This window comes from Neomonachus schauinslandi, chromosome X (assembly GCF_002201575.2).
Source record: "Neomonachus schauinslandi chromosome X, ASM220157v2, whole genome shotgun sequence".
Classification (NCBI taxonomy): Eukaryota; Metazoa; Chordata; class Mammalia; order Carnivora; family Phocidae; genus Neomonachus; species Neomonachus schauinslandi.
In genome coordinates this window covers 58,013,854-58,038,461 of record NC_058419.1, presented here as the reverse complement: position 1 = coordinate 58,038,461, position 24,608 = coordinate 58,013,854, and the positions used below count along the sequence as shown (strand labels likewise).

The 24,608-nt window shown below is 36.0% G+C and overlaps 1 protein-coding gene across 1 annotated transcript in view; it reads right to left on the bottom strand.

Annotated features, from left to right (window-relative positions):
• The window catches only part of HDX (highly divergent homeobox), a 216,202-nt gene that overhangs the window by 162,281 nt on the left and 29,313 nt on the right, over positions 1-24,608 (bottom strand). The window contains exon 3 of the mRNA XM_021691210.1: positions 8,692-8,745. Within this exon, the coding sequence (XP_021546885.1) occupies positions 8,692-8,745 (54 nt within the window). The remainder of the gene's footprint in view (positions 1-8,691; positions 8,746-24,608) is intronic.

Genomic DNA, 24,608 nt, shown 5'->3' with positions numbered 1-24,608 from the left:
TGGTTTCAATCTTTTAAAGCTATTGAAATTTGTTTTACAGTTTTGGATAAGGTCTATCTTGATGACCATTCCAGGGATCTTTTAAAACTATGTGTTCTTTTCTTGTTGGGTGGAGTGTTTTATACATGTTCTATATATTTTGATTAGATTTTATTAGTTAATTGTGTTGTTCAAATCTTCTTTGTCCTTATTTTCTGTCTAGTAGCTCTATCAGTTTCTGAGAAGAGGGTGTTGAAGTATCCATCTATAATTATAGATTTGCCTATTATCCTTTCTGCTCTATTAGTTTTTGCTTCATGCATTTTGAAGATGTGTTGCTTTTGTACACTTTTAGGATTGTTAGGTCTTCCCGGTGGATATATCACTTTACATTATGTAATGAATTCTTTTTCTCCAGTAATTTTATTTATTTTAAAGTCATTTTGTTTTGTTGATTGCTTCCTTCACTGTGCAGAAGCTTTTTCTCTTGACAACGTCTCAATAGTTTATTTTTGCTTTTGTTTCCCTTCCCTCCAGTGATGTGTCTAGTAAAAAGTTGCTGTGGCCAAGGTCAAAGAAGTTGCTGCCTGTGTTCTCCTCTGTGATTTTGATGGTTTCCTGTGTCACACTTAGATCTTTCAACCATTTTGAATTTATTTTTCTGTATGGTGTAAGAAAGTGGTCCAATTTCATTCTTCCTCATGTTTCTGTCTAGTTTTCCCACCAGCATTTGTTGAAGAGACTCTCTTTTTTAAATTGGGTATTCTTTCAGCTTTGTTGAAGTTTAGTTGATCATATAGTTGTGGGTCCACTTCTGACTTTTCTATTCTGTTCCATTGACCTATGTGTCTGTTTTTGTACCAGTATAATACTGTCTTGATGACTACAGCTTTGTAATGTAACTTGATGCCTGGAATTGTGATGCCTCTAGGCTTGGTTTTCTTTTTCAGAATGGCTTTGGCTCTTCAGGGTCTTTTGTGGTTCCATACAAATTTTAGGATTGTTTGTTCTAGCTCTGTGAAAAATGCTGGTGGTATTTTTAATTTTTTTAATTTAAATTCAATTAGCCAACATATAGTAGTATATCATTAGTTCCAAAAGTAGAGGGAAGCAATCCACAAAACTAAAAGGCAGCCCATGGAATGGGAGAAGATATATGCAAATGACATACCTAATAAAGGTCAGTATACAAAATCTATACAGAATTTACCAAACACAACACCCAAAAAACAAATAATCTAGTTAAGAAATTGTCAGACGACATGAATAGACCCTTTTCCAAAGAAGACATCCAGAAGACTAACAGACACATGAAAAGATGTTCAATATCACTCATCAGTGGGGAAATACAAATCAAAACTATGATGAGATACCACCTCACACCTGTCAGAATGGCTAAATTTAACAATTCAGGAAACAACAGGTGTTGTCAAAGATGCATATAAAGAGGAACCCTCTTGCACTGTTGGTGGGAATGCAAACTGGTGCAGGCACTAAGGAAAACAGTATGGAGGTTCCTCAAAAAGTTAAAAGTAGAACTACCCTATGACCCAGAAATTGCACTACTAGGCATTTAACCAAATGATACAAAAATACAGATTCGAACATGGACATTCACACTGGTGTTTATAGCAGCACTATCAACAATAGCCAAACTATGAAAAGAGCCCATGCCCATTGACTGATGGATAAAGAAGATGTGGGATGTGTGTAGATATATATTCTCAGCCATCAAAAATTACTATGAAAATTTGGTTTTACTCAACCATCAAAAAAAAAAAATCTTGCCATAGGCAAAGAGGTGGATAGAACTAGAGTGTGTTATACTAAACAAAATAAATCAGTCAGAGAAAGAAAAATACCATTTTAATTTACTCATGTGGAACTTAGGAAACAAAACATGACCAAATTGGTAGGGAAAAAAAGAGAGAGGGAAACAAGCCAAAAGAGACTCTTAAAGATAGAGAACAAACTGAGGGTTGATGGAGGGATGTGGGTAGGGTATGGGATAGAGGGGTGATGGGTATTGAGAAGGTTACTTTTTATGATGAGCACTGAGTGTTGTAAGGGATGAATCACTAAATTCTACTCTGCAATCAATATTACACTATATGTTAAATAACTAGGATGTAAATAAACATTTGGACAGAAAAAAAAGTCTATTTTATCTGATTTTTTTTTAAGATTTTATTTATTTATTTGACAGAAAGAGAGAGACAGCAAGAGAGGGAACACAAGCAGGGGGAGTGGGAGAGGGAGAAGCAGGCTTCCAGCTGAGCAGGGAGCCTGATGCGGGGCTTGATCCCAGGACCCTGGGATCATGACCTGAGCCAAAGGCAGACGCTTAACAGCTGAGCCACCCAGGCGCCCCGTATTTTATCTGATGTTAACACAGCTGTTCACTCCTGGATTTTATGATTAACGTTTGCATGGTATATTTTTCCCTATCTTTTGCATTTCAGTCTACATATGCTACTGAATTTGAAGTGAGATGTTATAAACAGCATAAAATTGGGTTGTGTTTCTTTTACCCATCCTGCCAATATATCTAAATTTTACTCGGTATACTTATACCTAAGATAATTATTGCTATATTAGGGCTTATGTCTGTCATTTTATTATTTTCAATTTCTTCTGTTTTGCATTCCTGTGTTTTTTTTTCTTTTTTTCCTGTGTGACCTGAACATTTCTAGGTTTCTATTTTGATTTATTTTAGGTGTTTTTTAGTGTATTATTTTATATAGTTTTTGAAGTGATCGTTCTGGCTATCAAATACACATAATGTGACTTGTCATAGTGTACTGGTATCAGTAACTTACCCCTTTAATGAAGTGTGGAAACCTTACTTCTGCTTATGTGCCTTTACCTTCACCAGTTTTAAGTACCATTGTCTTGAGTATCAGACAGATGATACTATTACTTTTGTTTCAATCATCAAATATAATATAGAAAGATCATGAGGAGCAAGACAGGCATATCTCTGCACTTTCTGTTGTTATTTCTTCCTCCCTACTGCCCCCAAATTCCTCTTCTATCATTTTCCTTTTGTGTGAAGAACTTCTTTTAGTCATTGTTTTAGAGTAGGCAAGCTACCAACAAATTATTTTAATTCTTCTTCATCTGAAAATGTCTGTTCCTTCATTCCCTGGAGGATAGTTTTGCCAAACATTGAATTATTGGTTGAAAGTTATCTTCTTCAACATGTGAAAAATATTGGCCTTCTGGTCTCCAAGGTTTTGGATAAGAAATCCACTGTCATTTGAATTGGTATTCTCCCATAAGTAATGCATCATTTCTCTCTGGCAGCATTCAAGACTTTTTGCATTGCCTTTAGGTTTCAGAAGTTTAATTTTGATGTGTCTAGGTGTGGATTTCTTTGCATCAATCTTGCTTGGAATTCACTCAGTTTCTTGAATCTGTAGGTTTATGTTAGATTTTTTTCCCAAATTTGGGATGCTTTTGCCATTATTTCTTTGAATATTCTTTAAGTCCTATTCTCTGTCTCCTCTTATTATAGGACTTCAATGATACAATATTGAATCTTTTGTTATTGCTCCACAGGATTTTAAGACTCTATTATCTTTCAGACTATACTCTCTCTAGTTCCAATTGGGTAAATTTTATCAATCTGTCCTCATGAGGTTCATTGATTCTGTTCTCTTTTATCACCACTCAAATCTTGAGGAACACTGCAGGTTTATTTATTGTATTCTTCAGTCCCATAATTCTCATTTGGTTCATTTATAACATTGATTGCTTTCTTGAGATTTTCTATTTTTTTTTCATTTGTTTCAAGGTAATGTGTAATTGCATGTTAGAACAGTTTTATAATGGATGCTCTAAAATCCTTGTCAGAGAATTCCATTATCTAATTTACCTCAGTATTTGTGTCAGTTGATTGATTGTCTTTTATCATTCAAGTGGTGATTTTCCTGGTTCTTGGTATGTTGGGTGTTTTTTTTTATTGTATCTTGAGTACTTTGACCATTATGTTAGGAGATTTTTGGTTTTATTTGAACCTTTTTATTTTACCAGGCAGGCACACAGGTCTCAGCCTACATTTATGGGTTGTGTTCCAATGGTACTTTCTGGTGGTATTTTAATTTTCAAATCATTTGTAGTGTATTTTAATTTGCTTGATTTATTTGGGCTAGTGTCTCTATGTGGGAAAACAGATTTTCCATCTTTCAGGGATGAATAGCACACTTACTAAGCTGTGCACATATAGTGTCTTGATCACTTTTGCTGGTGTTAATCAAGCTCTCTGATTCTCTAAGTGGGGGAAAGAATTCTCTGACCTACAGAGACAAAGAGGCTTTCCAGAGGATGCCCAGGTGGCTCAGCTGGTTGAACAGCTGCCTTCCGCTCGGGTCATGATCCCAAGGTCCTAGGATTGAGTCCCACATCTGGCTCCTTGTTCAGCAGGGAGCCTGCTTCTACCTTTGCCTGCCATTCCCCCTGCTTGTGCTCTCTCTCTGATGAATAAATAAATAAAATCTTTAAAAAAGAGGCTTTCCAGGTCAAACTACTTTTTGTGGCATCTCCCTTGGTATTACTGCTTGGTATCTCCACCAAGGGAGGAAAGGTTCAGGCACAACAGAGTAGGAGAGCACTTCTCTGGTTGCCTTATTGTCACTGAGGCTTCCAACTGATCTTCTTTGCCAGTGTTGCCAGGATCACTTCATGTTGTTTGGGGACCCCCATCCCATCAGTGGAAGGAATGAGCCTACCCAAGCTGTTTTCTCTTGTTACAGTAGGGGTCATAAGATGTCTGGCCTGAGTTAATTGGGAGACAAAGTACCCTGTAGTCCTTCCAAGTCCTGGAGTTACTAACCAGTTGCTTCCTTTCCAACTTTTAGAGATCTCCGTTGGTGGCATCCTATATTATTTCCATGGTTCATACTTCTACTTTTGGGGGAAGAGAAAGGAAAAAAGAGTCTACATAATCCTGTCCAGTACAAAATTTCCCTAGCTTCAGTTTTATTATCCCTAAACCTACATGCCATAAAGTAATGTATCTTTCTAAAACTCTACTCATGTCTCCTTTATAATTAAAAGCCTTTAATAGCTTCCCATCTATTGACCAGTTACATCAAAATCTCCGGAGATACTTCTTAAAATTCAGATTTATAGGTCCTACTCAGACAACTGAATAAGATTCTTTGACAAAACACAATTTTAATGAAGTTGTTTAATATATTAACATTATACAAATGACAATAATTATAGGAGGAAGTCAGAAAAACAAAATAAGACTGTTAAACTACTAGTTACTCGTTACTTCTAAATACTGAAATGCTAGATCTTCTTGTTGGATAGACCCTTTAAGTATGATATAGTGTCCCTCTACATTTCTTACTACAGTCTTTGGTTTAAAATCTAATTTGTCTGATATGAGAAAGGCTACCCCAGCTATTTTTGAGGTCCATTAGCGTGGTAAATTGTTCTCCATCCCCTCACTTTCAACTTGGAAGTGTCTTTAGGTTCAGAATGAGTCTCTTGTAGACTCTTGTGGACCCTGCTTTTTTATCCAATCTGATACCCTGTGTCTTTTGATTGGAACATTCAGCCCATTTACATTCAGAGTAACTATTGAAAGATATGAATTTAGTGCCATTGTATTGTCCGCAAAGTCCCTGTTTCTGTAGATTGACTCTTACTTTCTGGTTTATGTTACTCTGGGTGTCTCTCTTCGCTTACAGTATCCCCCTTAATATTTCTTGCAGGATTGTCATGGTGGTCACATATTCTTTCAGTTTCTGTCTGTCCTGGAAACTCTTTATATTTCCTTCCATTCTGAATGACAGCCTTGCTGGATAAAGTATTCTTGGTTGCATGTTCTTCTCATTTAGTACTTGAATATATTTTGCCAGCCCTTTCTGGCCTACTTGGTTTCTAAACTCTTCAAAGTATAGGGATAGAGGGAACATACCTCAATATCAGAAAAGCCATCTAGGAAAAGCCCATGATGAATATCATTCTCAATGGGGAAAAACTGAGAGCTTTTCCCTTAAGGTCAAGAACACAAAAGCGATGCCCACTCTCACCACTATTGTTCAACATAATACTAGAAGTCCTAGCCTCAGCAATCAGACAACAAAAAGAAATAAAACGCATTCAAATGGTGAAGAAGAAATCAAACTCTCACTCTTTGCAGATAACATGATACTTTATGTGGAAAACCCAAAAGACTCCACCCCAAAATTGCTAGAACTCATACAGCAATTCAGCAAAGTGGCAGGATACAAAATCAATGCACAGAAATCAGTTGCATTTCTGTACACTAACAATGAGACAGAAGAAAGAGAAATTAAGGAATCAATCCCATTTACAATTGAACCAAAAAACATAAGATACTTATGAATAAACATAACCAAAGAGGCAAAGGATCTGTACTCTAAAAACTACAGAACATTTATGGAAGAAATTGAGGAAGACACAAAAAGAGATGGAAAAACTTGTCATGTTCATGGATTGGAAGAATAAACATTGCTAAAATGTCTATGCTACCCAGAGCAATCACACATTCAATACAATCCCTATCAAAATATCATTGACATTTTTCACAGAGTTGGAACAAACAATCCTAAAATTTGTATGGAACCAGAAAAGACCCCAAATCATCAGGGGAATGTTGAAAAAGAAAACCAAAGCTGGGGGCATCACAATGCCTGACTTCAAGCTATATTACAAAGCTGTAATCATCAAGACAGCATGGTACTGGCACAAAAACAGACACATAGATCAATGGAACAGACTAAAGATCCCAGAAATGGACCCTCAATTGTATGGTCAACTAATCTTTGACAAAGCAGGAAAGAATATCCTATCGAAAAAAGACAGTCTCTTCAATACATGGTGCTGGGAAAATTGGACAGCCACACGCAGAACAATGAAACTGGACCATTCTCTCACACTATACACAAAAATAAACTCAAAATGGATGAAAGACCTAAATGTGAGACAGGAATCCATCAAAATCCTAGAGGAGAACACAGGCAGCAACTTCTTCGACCTTGGACACAGCAACTTCTTGCAAGACAAGTCTCTAAAGGCAAGGGAAACAAAAGCAAAAATGAACTATTGGGATTTCATCAAGGTAAAAAGCTTCTTCACAACAAAGGAAACAATCAACAAACCTAAAGGCAACCTATGGAATGGGAGAAAATATTTGCAAATGACATATCAGATAAAAGGCTGGTATCCAAGATCCATAAAGAACTTATGAAACTCAACCCCCCAAAAACAAAGAATCCAGTCAAGAAATGGGCAGAAGACATGAACAGACACTTCTCCAAAGAAGACATACAAATGGCTAACAGACCCATAAAAAATGCTCCACATCACTTATCATCAAGGAAATACAAATCAAAGCCACAATGAGATACTCCATTACACCAGTTAGAATGGCTAAAATTAACAAGACAGGGAATAACAAATATTGGCGAGGATGTGGAGAAAGGGGAACCCTATTACACTGTTGGTGGGAATGCAAACTGGTACAGCCCCTCTGGAAAACAGTATGGAGGTTCCTCAAGACATTAAAAATACTGCTACCCTATGACCCAGCAATTGCACTACTGGGTAGATACAGATGTAGTGAAAAGAAGGGGCAAATGCACCCCAATGTTCATAGCAGCAATGTCCACAATAGCCATACTGTGGAAGGAGCTAAGATATCCTTCAACAGATGAATGGATAAAGAAGATGTGGTTCATATATACAATGGAATATTACTCTCAGCCATCAGAAAAGATGAATATCTACCATTTACATCGACATGGATTAAACTGGAGGGAATTATGTTAAGTGAAATAAGTCAATCAGAGAAAGACCATTATTGTATGGTTTCACTCATGTGGAACATAAGGAATAATGCAGAAGACAATAGGGGAAGGGAGGGAAAACTGAATGGGAAGAAATCAGAGAGGGAGACAAACCATATGAGACTCGACTCCAAGAAACAAATAGGGTTTCAGAAAGGGAGGGATTGGGGGGATGGGGTAACTGGGTGATGGGCATTAAGGAGGGTAGGTGATGTGATGAGTACTGGGTGTTATATGCAACTAATGCATCATTAAACATTATATCAAAAACTAATGATGTACTATACATTGGATAATTGAATTTAAAGAAAAAACATATTGAGTGTAAAGCCTTTTACAACCATAAAAAATAAAATACTGAAATGCACTAGTAATAAATAGTAATGTAAATTTCTTAATTTTGATTGAGATATTTATATCAATCACGACCCAATTATATAATGAAATTAAGTAGGATAATTAGATATAAAACATTATGGTATTTTATTATCTTTTTACTGAAGTATAATTAATATATAGTGTTATATTAGTTTCAGGTGTATAATATAATGATTCAACAATTCTATACATTACTCAATGCTCATTATGATGAGTGTACTTCTTAATCCCCTCTATTTCACCTATCGCATTAATTACCTTTGAGTGCTTTTTAAAACTGCAAAAACCTGCTCAAAGATTAGATGGTGTACTGATTACATTTTATTTAAGGTTATATTGGTAATAGATATAAATATTATGGCCTCAGAATATGTCCTTTGAGATAATGCAGTCTTATTGAGGTTCAATTTTGCCAACTTTACAAATATCATGACAATTTTCTCAATGGCATTCTTATTAACAACACAGGGGAAAACCCACTTGTTGCTTTAAATGAAAGATTACTTACTGCTCTTTTTCTAGAACACCCTGTAATCCAAGGCACAGTAAGGTTTCCTGAAATCTGTGGAAACAACAAATGGAATTTCAGTAAGGTATGCATTGACACTAGGAATAATGATCAACAGCAAAAAATTCATACAAGATGTCAAGATAGTTCTGCATTCAGAGCATATTCCCCACGTAGACAATGCCATTTCCTTATTGAACACAACAGATATAAAGAGCCTTCCTTTATTTATTTATTTTTATTTTTTTTAAAGATTTTATTTATTTATTTGAGAGAGAGAATGAGAGACAGAGAGCACGAGAGGGAAGAGGGCAGAGGGAGAAGCAGACCCCCTGCTGAGCAGGGAGAAAGGGCCTTCCTTTAAAAGTGGTGCAGTTCCCCTGGAAATTCAAGAAAATTTCTGGGCATTGTTGGGGTCTGGAAATATGGTTTATAATTCTGTGGACAAGAAAATTTTTATAGGGTAGGCTGGGTGACTCAGTTGGTTAAGCATCTCCTTTCAGCTCAGGACATGACCTTGGGGTCCTGGGATCAAACCCTGCTTCAGGCTCCCTGCTTCTCCCTCTCCCTCTGCCCCTCCCCCCCACTTGTGCTCTCTCTGAAATAAATAAATAAAATCTTAAAAAAAAATTTTATAGTAAAAATTCAGTAATCTGTAGAATACATAAGCTACAATAATTAACTGATTAACTACAGTCATCACGCTATATATTAGTTCTCTAGACAGCCTACGTAACTGCAAGTTCCCTTTTAAGCAGAAACTACTAAGATGAATAGCCAGCAACACCTTATTTCATCAGCATTGGCACACAAGGAGATAAGTGCTACTCCAGTTGGATTCTGGGGACTGTTTACAGAGACCAAGGTGGTCCTGTGAGCTACAGTACAGGGTAGCCTAGATGTAACCATACTTTTTCCTGGGATTCACAAGTTTTAGGGAATACTCCAAATTCTCCTCTTGCCCTCTCCTTCCCTCCCAAACACGTACTTCCTGAGAGACTGACAAGTCAAATCAGCCTTGCTAAATGGTGATGCTCAGAATATGATATTCAATTGAACATTTTTTGTTTTTGATAAAATTACATTTAGTAATGACTTATGAATTAGTATTATGTTACTGATAAGGAGTGATAATCACTCAATGCAAATAATAAAGTAATATCCTTAATTATTCAAAATTCAGGTAAATTATTACTGTCCCTGGCCACTAGATCTGAAATTTTATTTTGAGTTCAAAATATACCACCATGCTAGGGATAGGCTAAGAAAAATTAATGATATAAACTCCAAATAATACTTTTAAGGAAAAAAAAAATAATTTTAGTTGAGTTGAAAATCCCATTACAGGGGCGCCTGGGTGGCTCAGTCGGTTAAGCGTCTGCCTTCGGCTCAGGTCATGATCCCAGGGTCCTGGGATCGAGCCCTGCGTCAGGCTCCCTGCTCAGTGGAGAGTCTGCTTCACCCTCTCCCTCTGCCTGCCTCTCTGCCTACTTGTGCTCTCTATCTCTGTCAAACAAATAAATAAAAATCTTTAAAAAAAAATAAATAAAAATCCCATTACAGTAACATGGCAATAAATTGTAATGCTTGAGGATCATGAAAAGTTTTGAGTAAATGATTCTTAAAAAATGGTAACTAAAAAAAAATAAATATAAAATGGTAAACTAAGTAATAATGAAATTTCTATGGAAAAAAATTCTTCAAAATCTATACTTTCTTGTCCTCCCATCAGTACTTGGTATATTATATAATGTTTGTAAAGTAAATTGGTTGCTAGCTGAATGAAAGAGCTAAGACTACTACAATAATCACATAATATATGAAAAAATAGAGATATCCAACTTGAAAAAAATAGAGATATCCAACTATTTTGGATTATCTGTGCACATGCTTCCACCTTTTAGTTAGGATAATTTAAAACTGGCTATATAAAGTTGCTAAAGAAAACATGTTAAACCAAACTGCACCCCCCCATAAACCAGTATGTACTAAAAAGTTGCATATAAAATAAAAAATGATACATATAATATACATGGTAATTGAATGTTTTTAAAATTGGGCATTATACATTTTAAGAATATAAAATGTGGTTTTCTGGGGTGCGTGGGTGGTTTAGTCAGTTAAGTGACTCTTGATTTCGGCTCAGTTCACAATCTCTGGGTCGTGGAATTAAGCCCCACATCAGGTTCCACACTCAGGGCAGGCTGCTTGAGATTCTCTCCCTCTGACCCTCCCCCCACTCAAGCTTGCTCTCTAAATAAGTAAATTAATTTTTTAAATGTGGTTTTCTGCTTAAGTCAATTGTATGTAACCAAGAAAACAGAAAACTCCTGTAAGCACATTCACATACAAATGTTATCAATTCCATGTGCATTGGGAAGAGATGAAGTTTCACATTTTTGTTTTACAATTCTGTGACACCAGTTACACAATACTCAAATGCTATATTCAACAACCTTCTGTTTACTTCAAATCTTTTTTCAGTTCCTTATGTTTCTGGTAAAATTCAGGAAAGCCAACCACAGCAGCTGAACTTGTATACTTTTTTGAATAATAATACTGTATAAACATATTTTCTTCAAATTTGGGAAGTTTTGTTTGGTCAATAGTGATGACTTGGTTTCTCCCTCACCAGAAGCTATAAAAATAGTATTTCAAATAAGCAGCATAATATGCTTATCATTTAAATGATATTTAAATTCCAAACACATTTTTCAACACCCTGGTTTGGAAAACTGCAAAATTAATTGACAAAGAGACAAGACTGATTTAACAAATATATTCGAATTTACACATCCAAATGAGTACTGTATGTTTCAAAGTAGAAAACTTAGGAAGCTATAAAGTCATTACAATGATGTTGCCATTGTTGAAAACATTTTGGGAACTTTTCTTTTGGAGTTGGCAGTTCATAACACCCAGAGACTCTGTCTCATTATTTTGTATTCCCTTTAACTGAAAATATAAAAGCCCAAATTGAACATCAATATTATTCACTAAGTGTAGCTCAGCATAAATTATATTTTCCAAAATCAAATTCTCCCTCAAATGATGAAGATTTGCTACCAATAAAAGCATTTTAAAAAATCTCACAGGCCCTTAAACAATTGTAAAAGAACTTCAATAACTTTTTGAAAAATTAAACATTATTGAGATAAGATTAGATAATTTTCCAAAGTAACTAATTGAATTCAGTTCAAATATTTATCAGGCATCTCTTCTTAAGTAGGTGCTGTTTTAGGTGCTATAGGAAATAAAAAAGATGTGTAAAACATAATTTCCTGGAGGGCATGAATTATGATATAAGAGGGAAAGATAAGAAAGGAACATGAACGACTTTAATGTAAGAATATTATGATAAGTGTCATAAGAAAGGAACAACAAATGAAAGGAGTTCAAGATATGGCAAAATTACATCAAACTTGAAGATTTATATCTCAGCTGAACCTTAAAAAATGAGCAGAATTTTGATAGAAATAACAAAGAGCATTACAGGGGAAAAGAATGGCATGAGCACAGTGGAATAAAAGGATAAGATGTGTCTGGGCATGTCAGTTCAACTAGAACTCAAAATGGAATTGGGGTTACTTTGTGGAGGCCATGAATACCAAAGTACATTTACGTCTAATTCAGTGGAAAATAGGGAACCACTGAAAGTTTTTAAGAAAATGAATTGTATGGTCAGAATATATTTTTATACATTAAGATGACTGATTTGACTCAATGTGTACAGTAAAATGAATAAGTATGTTAACTTATTTTTTTTTTTTTAGTATGGAAACTTACAATAGTTTAGGCAAGAGGCAATCCAGGCTTGGAACAAAGTTAGGGGAGGTAGTAGTAATTCAGAAGAGGAATATAAAATACATTTCAAAAGACAGGTCTTGTGCATGAGATTGAAGAGAACTAGACAGTCTGGAAATTACTGGAATAGGTTTTTTTTTTTTTTTTTATGGCCCTCATAAGACTGCCTCTGCAAATGGCTGGCCTGCTCAAACAAATAGAGAGTTGGAGAGTCACAATTTTGGATGTGAATGCAAGGAAGTGCCTAATGTTGGAAATCTGCTTCTCATGGTTAAAAGTGGATACACCAAAGGAAGTAATACACTTATTTGGATCTAAACCGGAGTCACATCATATGGAGAATTAAGGTTTGTGAACCAAACTATAACATACATACCTTTCTCATGGAAAATTATATTTAACATAGGTACTATATATCAGAATATTAATTATACATTATATGTATACATATTACTGTACATGAGTATACATTCACAGGAGAGCATGTATATAGTTACTTTTATAGATGATTTAAGGGATTTTAAAAGCAATTTTTACTACATTTCATTTTACAATATTTAGACCCTACATATGACCATACATATGACTCTGCTATAACTTTGTTAGACTATGAGATTCTTAAGGGCAAGGTATCATGTTTAAAACAATTTAGTATAATTATTTGTATATAGTCACACACGAATATATACAAAAAGCACATTTATTTGATTTTAAAAGTCTTTCTGTTATAAAGACAATTCTAAGGGCGCCTGGGTGGCTCAGTCAGTTAAGCATCCAACTCTTGATTTAGGCTCAGGTCATGATCTCAGGGTTGTGAGATCAAGCCCTGCATCAGGCTCCATGAGTCTCCTTCAAATTCTCTCCTTATCCCTCTATCCCATCTCCCTCTTTTTCCTTCTCTCTAAAAAAAAAAAAAAAAAAGACAATTCTACACATATGCTGGATAGTCTATTTAAAAATGGATTAACTGAAATAATCAGACAATAACCATATCTATCAGCAAAATTTAGCAATAACAGATTCATAAACCAATATTTTAGCTTTCCATCAGTTGTTTTGATATCAGTTGAACAATAACACCTATCAATCATTCTGCTTTAATCAGCAGAGCTTCCCAGATGTTTTAAAATTATAAGGTATAGAATGTAGAAGACGCTGCTAGGCATGTGGTAGGCGATCAGTAAATATATGTTGATTGCTTGATTGAATTAACATGCACCATCACTATACACTAGCTTCACTTGCTAAAATTCAACAAAAGGCCAAGAGTGGAAATGTACTAAAGACCATTACATGGGGGTAGGCATTTGGGAGGAGGGAAAAACTAACTTCTGGTAGAGAACAATGTGTTCTGGAGCAAAGAAGAAAAGATGTACTGGCTTATTTAAAAAAAAAACTTCCCTCTCATCTCTTTACCAAGTATGGAAAAGCTTTCAGAAATAAAATAAGCAGTATCTACTGCAAAGGGAGTCCAGCAGGCAGAAGGCCATTACCCTTTGGGGTGTGAACCTGCGCTAATGAATTAGCCTATCTGTTCTCTGCCAGCCTGATGTGGGCAAACCCACAGGCTGTCCTGTTCACGGGAGAAGATTTCCTATAAATTGGATTAGCGGGGTATGCACTGAATGCTGGGGAGAAAGAAGACAGAACTTAATCCAGCTTTGTTGTGGTGTCAATCATTTAAAAAGAAGGTGCAAAATTACCCCAGTCCAAGCTTTCGGGGGAGAGTGATAAATTTCTTTCCCTTGATAACATTTCCAGCATTCAATAAAACAGAAAGGAGTGCATTATCCTCCTAAGGATCTATTTAATGCCGGGTGAAATTTCTCCCTGGAAATGAATTTCTGCTACTGTTAAGTGGGGCGAGGGGACATGTAGTAAAAGCTGTACCTGTGAGCGATTATCCGGGGTGATTCTTAATAATCAAGGATAACCAAGGTGGATCACAGGTGCATGAACTTTTTGTTGGGAGGGTGGGGATCAGCGTGTGTGGCTTTTAAGGGCATGCAGTCATCCTAAGCTATGCTTTCAGAGACACTGAAATCTGAATTTCATATAATTTTTATGTGCCACAAATGTACTTGTCTTTTTTCATTTTTTCCCTCAGTTATTTAAAAATATAAAAAACGACTGCTAGTTGGAGACAGACCAAAACAGGTGGTGGCTAGATTGGGCAGGCATCACTCCCTGCTGTACATAGTTAAACATCAGGAAGATACTAAGTAGACTGAGTAAGATTAAGAAATAAATGTTTCCTCAGTAAAAAAAAAGAAAAAAGGAAAAAGAAATAAGTTTTACAAATTGAAATTCCAATACTACAACTTTTGCCCAAGCAACTAACATCTTATTTAAGCATATGAATTTTTCTTCTATTAAGTGATAAAAATTTTGTGTTTAGAAAATATTACCAGCCTGAAAATTTCTTGCAATCAAAAACCAAGAGGCTATTTGGGACTTGTTCTTTTTCCTACATAATTTTGGTAAATTTCATAAAGCACAAGAGACTAAAATCAGGGAAACTCAAATTCCAAGATGTTTCGATGAAATTATAAAAAGTACTCAGACATAACATAACCAATGATTTCACCATACTGATTCTAGAGATACTGTTTGTGAAAAATAATGGAAAGATATTAGGAAAATAATATAAATTGATACGTGGAATGATTACTTCTGGTCCAATGGCCCTGGGAAGTATACAATTACAAATCTGGATACCCTGAAATTATACTTTAACATATTTTAAAATATTAATTTACTCATATAAAAAAGAAATTTTATAAATTATAAAAAATATAAATTCTTTACTAAATTCAGAAAACAGTCAAATGGTAGCTTAAAGTTATAAATATACAACTGAAATGAAATGTTTTATTACAGGTATATTCAGAGACCAGTTCCTTAAACAACAGGAAAAGATTTATAGCTCTTATCAAACTACAATCCTTGCTAGGCTGGACCAGGGTTCTTAATATGAATCATGATTCCAAGTTTTTGCTTTGCACAAAGTTCCTTGTTAAACCAAAAGATAGGCATTTAAAAGAAATCAAACATGCTGGATGTTTTTTGCAATAACACTATATGGACTGCTACATTCACTTGTAATTTAAAAACAAACAACAGAGAGAAGCCAGCAAGATAAAGAACTAAGCAGCTCCAGAGTCTCATCCCCTATGGAAATATTAAAAACTAGAGACTAATAAGAATAACATTATTGTAGCTTTAGAAATCAGTCAAAGATCTACAGCAATCAGACAAAAGCCCAATCAAAAAATATTCCATATGCAAATGGTAGGAAGTTTCACAGCATTTTTACTTGATCTTGTCATACTCCCTTTCTGTTACAGCATAACATAGCTCAGGGGAAGTGCTGGCCTGGTCTCCAGTTCTCTTATGTGAACCAGAGAACAGAACAGACTGAATTTATAGCATTCTAACCTGAATTTGGGCTGCCTGAGTGATTAATCTCTTTAGCACCTAACTTGGAGCTCAGATAGCTAAAAGTGGCACGGACCACATCTCAGTCTAGGGGAAATAGCAGGAAGCAGCAAGCAAGACTCAAGAAAACTGCAAGGCCACCACAGACCTGCATATATCTGGAGAAAAAGATTACCGATTGAGGATTATAATAGACCAACCAAGGGCTCTAGGAGAAGCAGAAGTGATACTCTTTGGGAAATTAAGACCTTAATAGGATAATCAGTAAAAAGCATGTACAGGACCAGGGGAGACACATGCCCAGGAAAAGGCCTGCAAAGACCTTAGGCCTTTATACCAGGCAAATTACTGAAGGTCTTGAACTGCACAGACCCAGACTGCAAGAACTGTATGACAGTTGTTTTTCAAATGCTCAATTAAAAAAAAAAAAAACAATATATACAATGAAACAGGAAAACATTGTCCCTTCAAAGGAAAAACTCTCAAGAATATATCCCTGAAAAAAATGACATCAGAATTACTAGACAAATATGTTAAAACAACTATCTTAAATATGCTCAAAGAGCTAAAGGAAAACATGGACCAAGAACTAAGGGAAAACAGGAAGAAGGTATATGAACAAAATGAGAATATCATCAAAAAGATAGAAATTATAAAAAGAATCAAACAGGAATTTTGGAAATGACAAGTGCAACAATTGAATTGAAAAATTAACTGAAAGAGTTTAACAGACGATGGAAAGAGGTAGAAGAAAGAATCAGTGGACTTGAAGGAAAGTTATTTGATATTATCAAGTTTGAGGATCAAAAACTAAAAAGAATGAAAAAAAAATAAACAGGGCCTAAGAAACTTATGGGAGATTAACAAGCAGACCAATATGTGTATTATAGAAGTCCTGAAAGGATAAGAAAAAGAGAAAGAGGCAGAGAAATGATTGAATAAATAATACCTGAAAACTTCCCAAATCTGAGGAAAGTCATTGACATACAAATCCATGAAGCTCAACAAACTCTAACTAGGATAAATTCAAAGAGATTCACATGGAGATATATTATAATCAAACTGTCAAAAGACACATACAAAGAGAGAATCTTGAAAGCAGCAGAAGTGACTCATTACACACAGGGGTTCACAACAACCAGCACTCAGATTTGGGCAGACCAAACTCCTAACTGCAATGCCCAAGTAGTTGTCCCACCCAGTGGTATGGCTTATCTGCAGAGCCAACAGGGTTGTGCAGTCTGACCAGGGAACTCGGCAAGGTGCAGGTCTGCCTTGTTTGGGTCCTCAAATGAAGAGCTTTCCAGCCCTGCATCCTTATCTGCCCCAAGGTTGCTAAGTCATAGCCCAACCCACTGTTGAGTATAGCTCCTAGCCATTCCTAACCAGAAAGGCTAGCCAGAACACCTGGAAGCTGCATAACTCAGCAGCACTAGATCAGAGTGTGGCAGGTAAAGTTGATCATCCACAGAACACAGCCAGTGGCACTGTTCAACTAGGGAACTAGGAAAGTGGGTCAACTTGAATCAAGACCATAGATAAAGAGCTTACCCCAGCTTGGAGTCAGTTTACCTGCTCTGCCTAGGTAGGGGAGTTAATTCATAATCTCCCTCATTTGATGAGCATAGCTCCAAAACCCCTCTGGCCCAGACACCCTGACTGGGAATACACGGGAGGCTGCTTGGGGCTGACTATCCTGTTTGCTCAGCAGGGGAGCTACTTCCTACCATATCTACTGCTAAGTGTAGCTCCCAGTACCACCTGGCAATAAAATCTGGTTGAAACACCTGGAGAGCTTCAGAGCCCAGCAATGTTTGAGTGGAGAATCTGGCAGGAAAAGCTGATTATCCACAGAGCAAAGTCAGTGGCCCCATTTAGCCAGTTAACTTGGTGGCATGGTTTGACTTGATTCAAGACCAAAAACAAAAAGCCTTTCCAGCCTTGAAAATGGTTCTCCTGCTCCACCCAGGAAGACAAATGAATTTGTAGCCCTTCCCATTGTTGAATACAGCCTTCTGTCTAACCAACCAGGGAACCTAACAAGAGCACATGGAAAGTTGCACAGCCCATCCAACAGCCCTGCTTACAGTGAATCTTAAACAGAAAGCAGAACCCATGGCTTTCCCCTATCTGCAAAGGAAAACTGGTGGCCCTATCTGGCTAGGGAATTCAGTACATAGTCTTGCCTGATTTAAATCCCCAAACAAGGAGATATGCAGAAACTGGGGCCTGTTCTCTTACACTGAACAATTTCAAAGCACCAACTATTACTGAGTATAGTACCCAGACCTAACCATTTAGGTAGCCTGTCCAGGGAAACCAGGCAATTGTGGAACACAACCTAAGAGGTAACTTGCCTTGCTTGTGCAGAGAAGCAAACGAGCAGTCCTATTCAACTGTTCTCAGCCAGAGGAAACCCAATAAAACTCAGAGCTCAGGCAGTGACCTTGACCCAAAACAACTCTGAATAGCAAGTTCCGCTTCCTAAGGACATTACCAGCACACATATTCAGAAACCCAGAGTGAGCTGACTGGTGAAGAACTGTCTTTGCCAAAGAGAATGTGTAAAGTCCAGAAGAAGAGAGTGTTTACTCAAATGCACAGACCAAAGTAAACAATCAAGGATCATGAAAAATCAGGTCAACATGACACCACCAAAGGAAAGCAATAAAATTTCAATAACTGCCCCTAAAGCAATGGAGATCTATGAACAGTTAAAAAAAGAATTAAAACAATCCCTTTTAAGTAAGTGAACTAGTAGACTGACCTATTATAACACACAGAAACACAATTAAATGAAGTTAGTGAAACTGCATGAAAAAAGAGGTTCAACAAAGAAATAGAAACCATTGAAAACAAAAACAACAACCAGAAAGCCTAGATCTGAAAAATACGATGACTGACCTAAAAAATTCAATGGAGAGCTTCAAAACCAGGCTCAGTCATGCAGAAGAAAGAATCAGAGACCTAAAAGATAGACCATTTGAAATTACACAGTCAGAAGAACAAAAAGAAAAAAAAAGAGTGAAAAAGAGGGAAGAAAGCCAATGGAATTTGTGGGACATGATAAAAAAAAAACAATTATCCACATTATGAGAATGACAGAAGAAGAAGAGAAAGAGAATAGTACAGAAAGTATATCTGAAGGAATAATGGCTGAAAACTTCCCAAATGTGGGGAGAAAAATGAACATCCATATCCATGAGGCCCAAAGAACCCCAAATAGTTTGAACCTGAGCAGAGCGATACTGAGATACATTATAACTAAATTGTCAAAAGTCAAACACAAAGGAAGATTTGAAAGTAGGAAGAGAGAAGAAAGAAGTTACATACAAGGTAATTCTTTTAAGATTATAAGCAGATTTCTCAACAGAAACTTTTCCGGCCAGATGATAATGGAATGATATAATCAAAATACTGAAAGAAAAAAAAAAAACTGGGGCACCTGGGTGGCTCAGTCACTTAAGCATCCAACTCTTGGTTTTGGCTCAGGTCATGTGGCTCAGGTCATTTGGCTCAGGTCAGAGCCTTGTGTTGTACATTGTGTTCAGTAGGGAGTATGCTTTAAGATTTTCTCCCTCTGCCCCTCCTTTCATTCATGCACTCTCTCTGTTTTTTTCTCTCTCTCAAATAAGTAAATCTTTAGAAAAAGAAAAGAAAAAAAAAAACTGTCAACCAAGAATCTATACCCAGCAAAGTTGTCTTCAGAAATACTTTCTTGAATAAACAAAAGCTGAGGGAGTTCACCACACTAAACCTGCCTTACAAGAAATGCTAAAGGGAGACCTACTAATGAAATTAAAAAGATGTTAACTAACACCATAAAAACACTTAAAAGGTAGAATAAAACTCACTGGTAATTGTAAATATACAGTCAAAGTTAGATTCTATAATATGGAAGTGGTGGTGTATAATTTGCTTACACCTGTACTTTAAAAGTTAAAACACATAGTGAAAAATAACCATAAGTAACAAAATGTGTTATTGGTTATACAATATAAAAATATGTAAACTGCAACATCTATAACCTAAAATATGGGGGAGAGGAACAAAAGTAAAAGAAACAATGGTTCAATGGACGGAAAAACATGATCCAATAATACGCTGCCAACAAAAGACTCAGTTTAGCCTTAAAGACATACATAGACTGACAGTGAAGAGACAGAAAAATATTTCAAAAACACTGTAAAAGAAAGCAAGAATATCTGTAATTACATCACACAAATTAGACTACATTAAAAAGGGTAAAAAGAGACAAAGAAGGTCATTATACAATGGTAAGGGGGTCCAATCCATCAACAGAATATAAAAATTGTAAATGTTTATGTGTCCAACATCAGAGGACCTAAATATATAAAGTAAGAACTAAAAGAGATAAAAGACAAAATAAACAGTATTACAGTCATAGCTGCTGACTTTATACTTTTTTTTTAAAGGGATTATTGAAGTTGTTAAAGAATATTCTTATGTCATAAGGTATGTTCCATAAAAACTACATATTCCAAGAAATACATCATCAAAATGGGAAATATAGGGCGCCTGGGTGGCTCAGTTGGTTAAGCGACTGCCTTCGGCTCAGGTCATGATCCTGGAGTCCCGGGATCGAGTCCCGCATCAGGCTCCCTGCTCGGCGGGGAGTCTGCTTCTCCCTCTCCTGCTCCCCCCTCTTGTGCTCTTTCTCTCTCTCACTCTCTCTCTCAAATAAATAAATAAAATCTTTAAAAAAAATGGGAAATATACTCCATTATACAAATCTATGGGTTTTAAGAACATCTTGTGCATCAGTTTAAAGCATTTTTGTCTAAAAAACAAACACATAAAAGAGTATTCAAAGAGTATTCAATGTGGAGAATTTTTCTGCAACTGACTAATTGAGAGATCGAAATGTGTCCCTTATGTTTCAAAACCAAAAACATGACCCAGAGACTGAACATATTACCAATGAACTGCCCCTAAACTATCTTTTTTTTTTCTTTCTACTGAATGGGAAGAAATCAGAGAGGGAGACAAACCATGAGAGACTCTGGACTCCAGGAAACAAACTAACTTTTTTTTTAAAGATTTATTTATTTATTTGAGAGAGAGAGAGCACAGAAGGAGGGGCAGAGGGAGACAGCAAGAGAGAACCTCAAGCAGACTCTACATGGAGCCCCACTCAGGGCTCAATCCCAAGACCCTGAGACAATAACCTGAGCCAAAATCGAGCCGGATGCCCAACTGACTGAGCCACCCAGGTACCACATGTCTCTAAACTAATTTTTGACTAATCAAAAGAATTAGAACCTATTATATAGATCACAAATTACAATATATTGACTTTGTCATTAAAAATAAAACAGATGAGCAACTGTTGTTTGTTTGGGTGGTGTTTTGTTTATTTGTTTTAAATAAAAGGAAACTGGTAGGAGGTAGGTCTCTTTCCTTGAAGGTTAATTTTATAATATTTCATATGATCTTTAGTCCTAACCATCTTCGTGAACTATAAATAAGTCTTTGCCACCACCAACTTCATTCTAGAGAAACTTGGTTTTTATACATAATAAATAAGTTTCAGGGCACCTGGGTGGCTCAGTCAGTAAAGCCTCCAACTCTTGATTTCAGCTCAGATCTTGATCTCAAGGTCATGAGATTGAGCCCCACATCGGCTCCACACTGAGTGTGGAGCCTGCTTAAGACTCTACCCCCCTTTCCTCCTACCCCCAAAGGGAAAAAAAAAGATTCTCTCTCTCCCTCTGCCTCTCCACCCTCACACGTGCTCTCTCTCTCAAAAAAAAAACCAAAAAGATAAATAGGTAAGTTTCAAAACTCTATTTGAATAAATTATTTGAATATTTGCAAGCTATTCATATATGAATATATTGTTATTGCTGGGAACACTAACTGAGCCCAGAGAGGTTAAAACACTTTTCCAAGGTCACACAGCTGGTAAGTAACCACACTAGGGTTCAAACTTCAGCAGGAGTTGGAGGTGGCTGCAGAGTTTGTGTCCTAATCTACTGTATTATATGCAAAGTTCTTTATATTATGCATATTCATACTTTGATATGTATATCTCAAATATTATTTTCTCCCAGTATATTTGTCTTTGAACATAATTCATGTTTATTTAATCATATACATCAACCTACTAAAACTATTGCCAAGATTCATACCACATGCTTCCACTGATCCCATGGACCCAATATCTAATCTTCCTTATTTCACGTAGACTTGCTAGTCTTTTTTTTTAATTTAATTTAACTTTATTATGTTATGTTAGTCACCATACATCATTAGTTTTTGATGTAGTGATCCACGATTCATTGTTTTCATATAACACCCAATGTCCCGTGCAGTATGTGCTGACTTTATACTTTTTAAGTTTTTATTTAAACTCCAGTAAGATAACATAGAGTGTAATATTAGTTTCAGATGCATAGCTTAGTGATTCAATATTTAAGTACAACAAGTACTTGAGCATCACCCAGATGCTCACCACAAGTGTACTTCTTCATAGCCATCACTTATTTAACCCAACCCCCAACCACATCCCCTCTAGTAATCATCAGTTTGCTCTCTATAGTTAGTCTGTTTCTTGAAGGGGAACACTTTTGCACTGTTGGTGGAAGTGCAAACTGCTGCAGCCACTCTGGAAAACAGTATGGAGTTCCTCAAAAAGTTAAAAATAGAACTACCATATGATCCAACAATTGCATTACTAGGAATTTAGTCAAAGGATATAAAAATACTGATTCAAAGGGGCCCATGTACCTCAATGTTTATAGCAACACTATCAACAATAACCAAATTATGGAAAGAGCCCAAATGTCCATCAAATGATAAATGGATAAAGGAGATGTGGTGTATATATGTGTGTGTGTGTATATATAGGAATATTAGCCATCAAAAAGAATGAAATCTTGTCATTTGAAGCAATGTAGATGGAACTAGAATATATTATGCTAAGCGAAATAAGTCAGTCAGAGAAAGACAAATATCATAAGATTTCACTCATATGTGGAATTTAAGCAACAAAACAGATGAACATAGGGAAAGGGAGGAAATTTTTTTAAAAAATAAGATAAAAACAGAGAGGGAGGCAAACCATAAAACAGACTCTCAACTATAGAGAACAAACTGAGGGTTGCTGGAGGGGACGTGGGTGGGTTGGGCTGAATGGGTGATGGGCATTAAGGAGGGCACTTGTTGGGATGAGCACTGGGTGTTATATGTAAGTGATGAATCACTAAATTCTACTCCTAAAACCAATACTACACTATATGTTAACTAATTTGAATTAAAAAAAAAAAAGACTCTGTTTCTTGGTTTGCCTCTCCCCTTTTTTCCCCCATGATCATTTGTTTTGTTTCTTAAATTCCACATATGAGTAAAATCATAAGGTACTTGCCTTTTTTTGACTTATCTCACTTACTATTATACTCTCTAGCTCCATCCATGTTGTTGTAAATGGCAAGATTTCATTCTTTTTTGGCTGAGTAATATTCCATTCAGGATTCATGTATCACTTTGAATTAGTATTTTTGGATTCTTTGGATAAATACCCAGTAGTTTAATAACTGAACCGTGAGGTAGCTCTACTTTTAACTTTTTGAGGAACCTCCATACTGTTTTCCAGAGTGGCTGCACTAATTTGCACTCCCACCAATAGTGTAAAAACAAGAAAATGAAAACACAACAGTCCAAAACCTTTGGGATACAGCAAAAGTGGTCTTCAGAGGTAAGTATATATAGCAACATAGGCCCACCTCAAGAAGCAAGAAAAATCTCAAATAACCAAACCTTATAACTAAAGGAGCTAGAAGAAAAACAACAAATGAAGCCTAAAGTGGGAAAAAGAGGGAAATAAGAGATTAGAGCAGAAATAAATGATATAGAAACTAAAAAAAAAAAAAATAGACTAGCTCAATGAAACAAGGAGCTGGTTCTTTGAAAAAATTGGTAAAATTGGTAACCCCATAGCCAGAGTTGACAGAAAAAAGAAAGGACCCAAATAAATAAAATCACTAATGAGAGAGGAGAAATAACAACCAACACCACAGAAATACAAACAATTATAAGAGAATATTATGAAAAACTAATGGCAATAAATTGGAAAACCTGGAAAAACTTGATAAATTCCTAGAAACATATAAACCACCAACACTGAAACAGGAAGAAATAGAAAACTTGAAGACCAATAACCAGCAAAGAAATTCAATCAGTAATCGAAAATTTACCAATTAAAAAAAAGTCCAGGACCAAATAGCTTCACAGATGAATTCTACCAAACATTTAAACAAGAGTTAATACTTATTCTTCTCTAGAAAACTTCCAAATTCATTCTATGAGGCCAGCGTTACCCTGATACCAAAACCGTATACATAAAGATTCCACTTAAAAAGAGAACAATAGGTCAATATCCCTGAAGAACATGGATGCAAAATTCTCAATAAAATACTGTCATACAGCAATGTCCACAATAGCCAAACTGTGGAAAGAGCCGAGATGCCCTTCAACAGATGAATGGATAAAGAAGATGTGGTCCATATATACAATGGAATATTACTGAGCCATCAGAAAGGATGAATGCCCAACTTTTACATCAACATGGATGGGACTGGAGGAGATTATGCTAAGTGAAATAAGTCAAGCAGAGAAAGTCAATTATCATATGGTTTTACTTATTTGTGGAACAT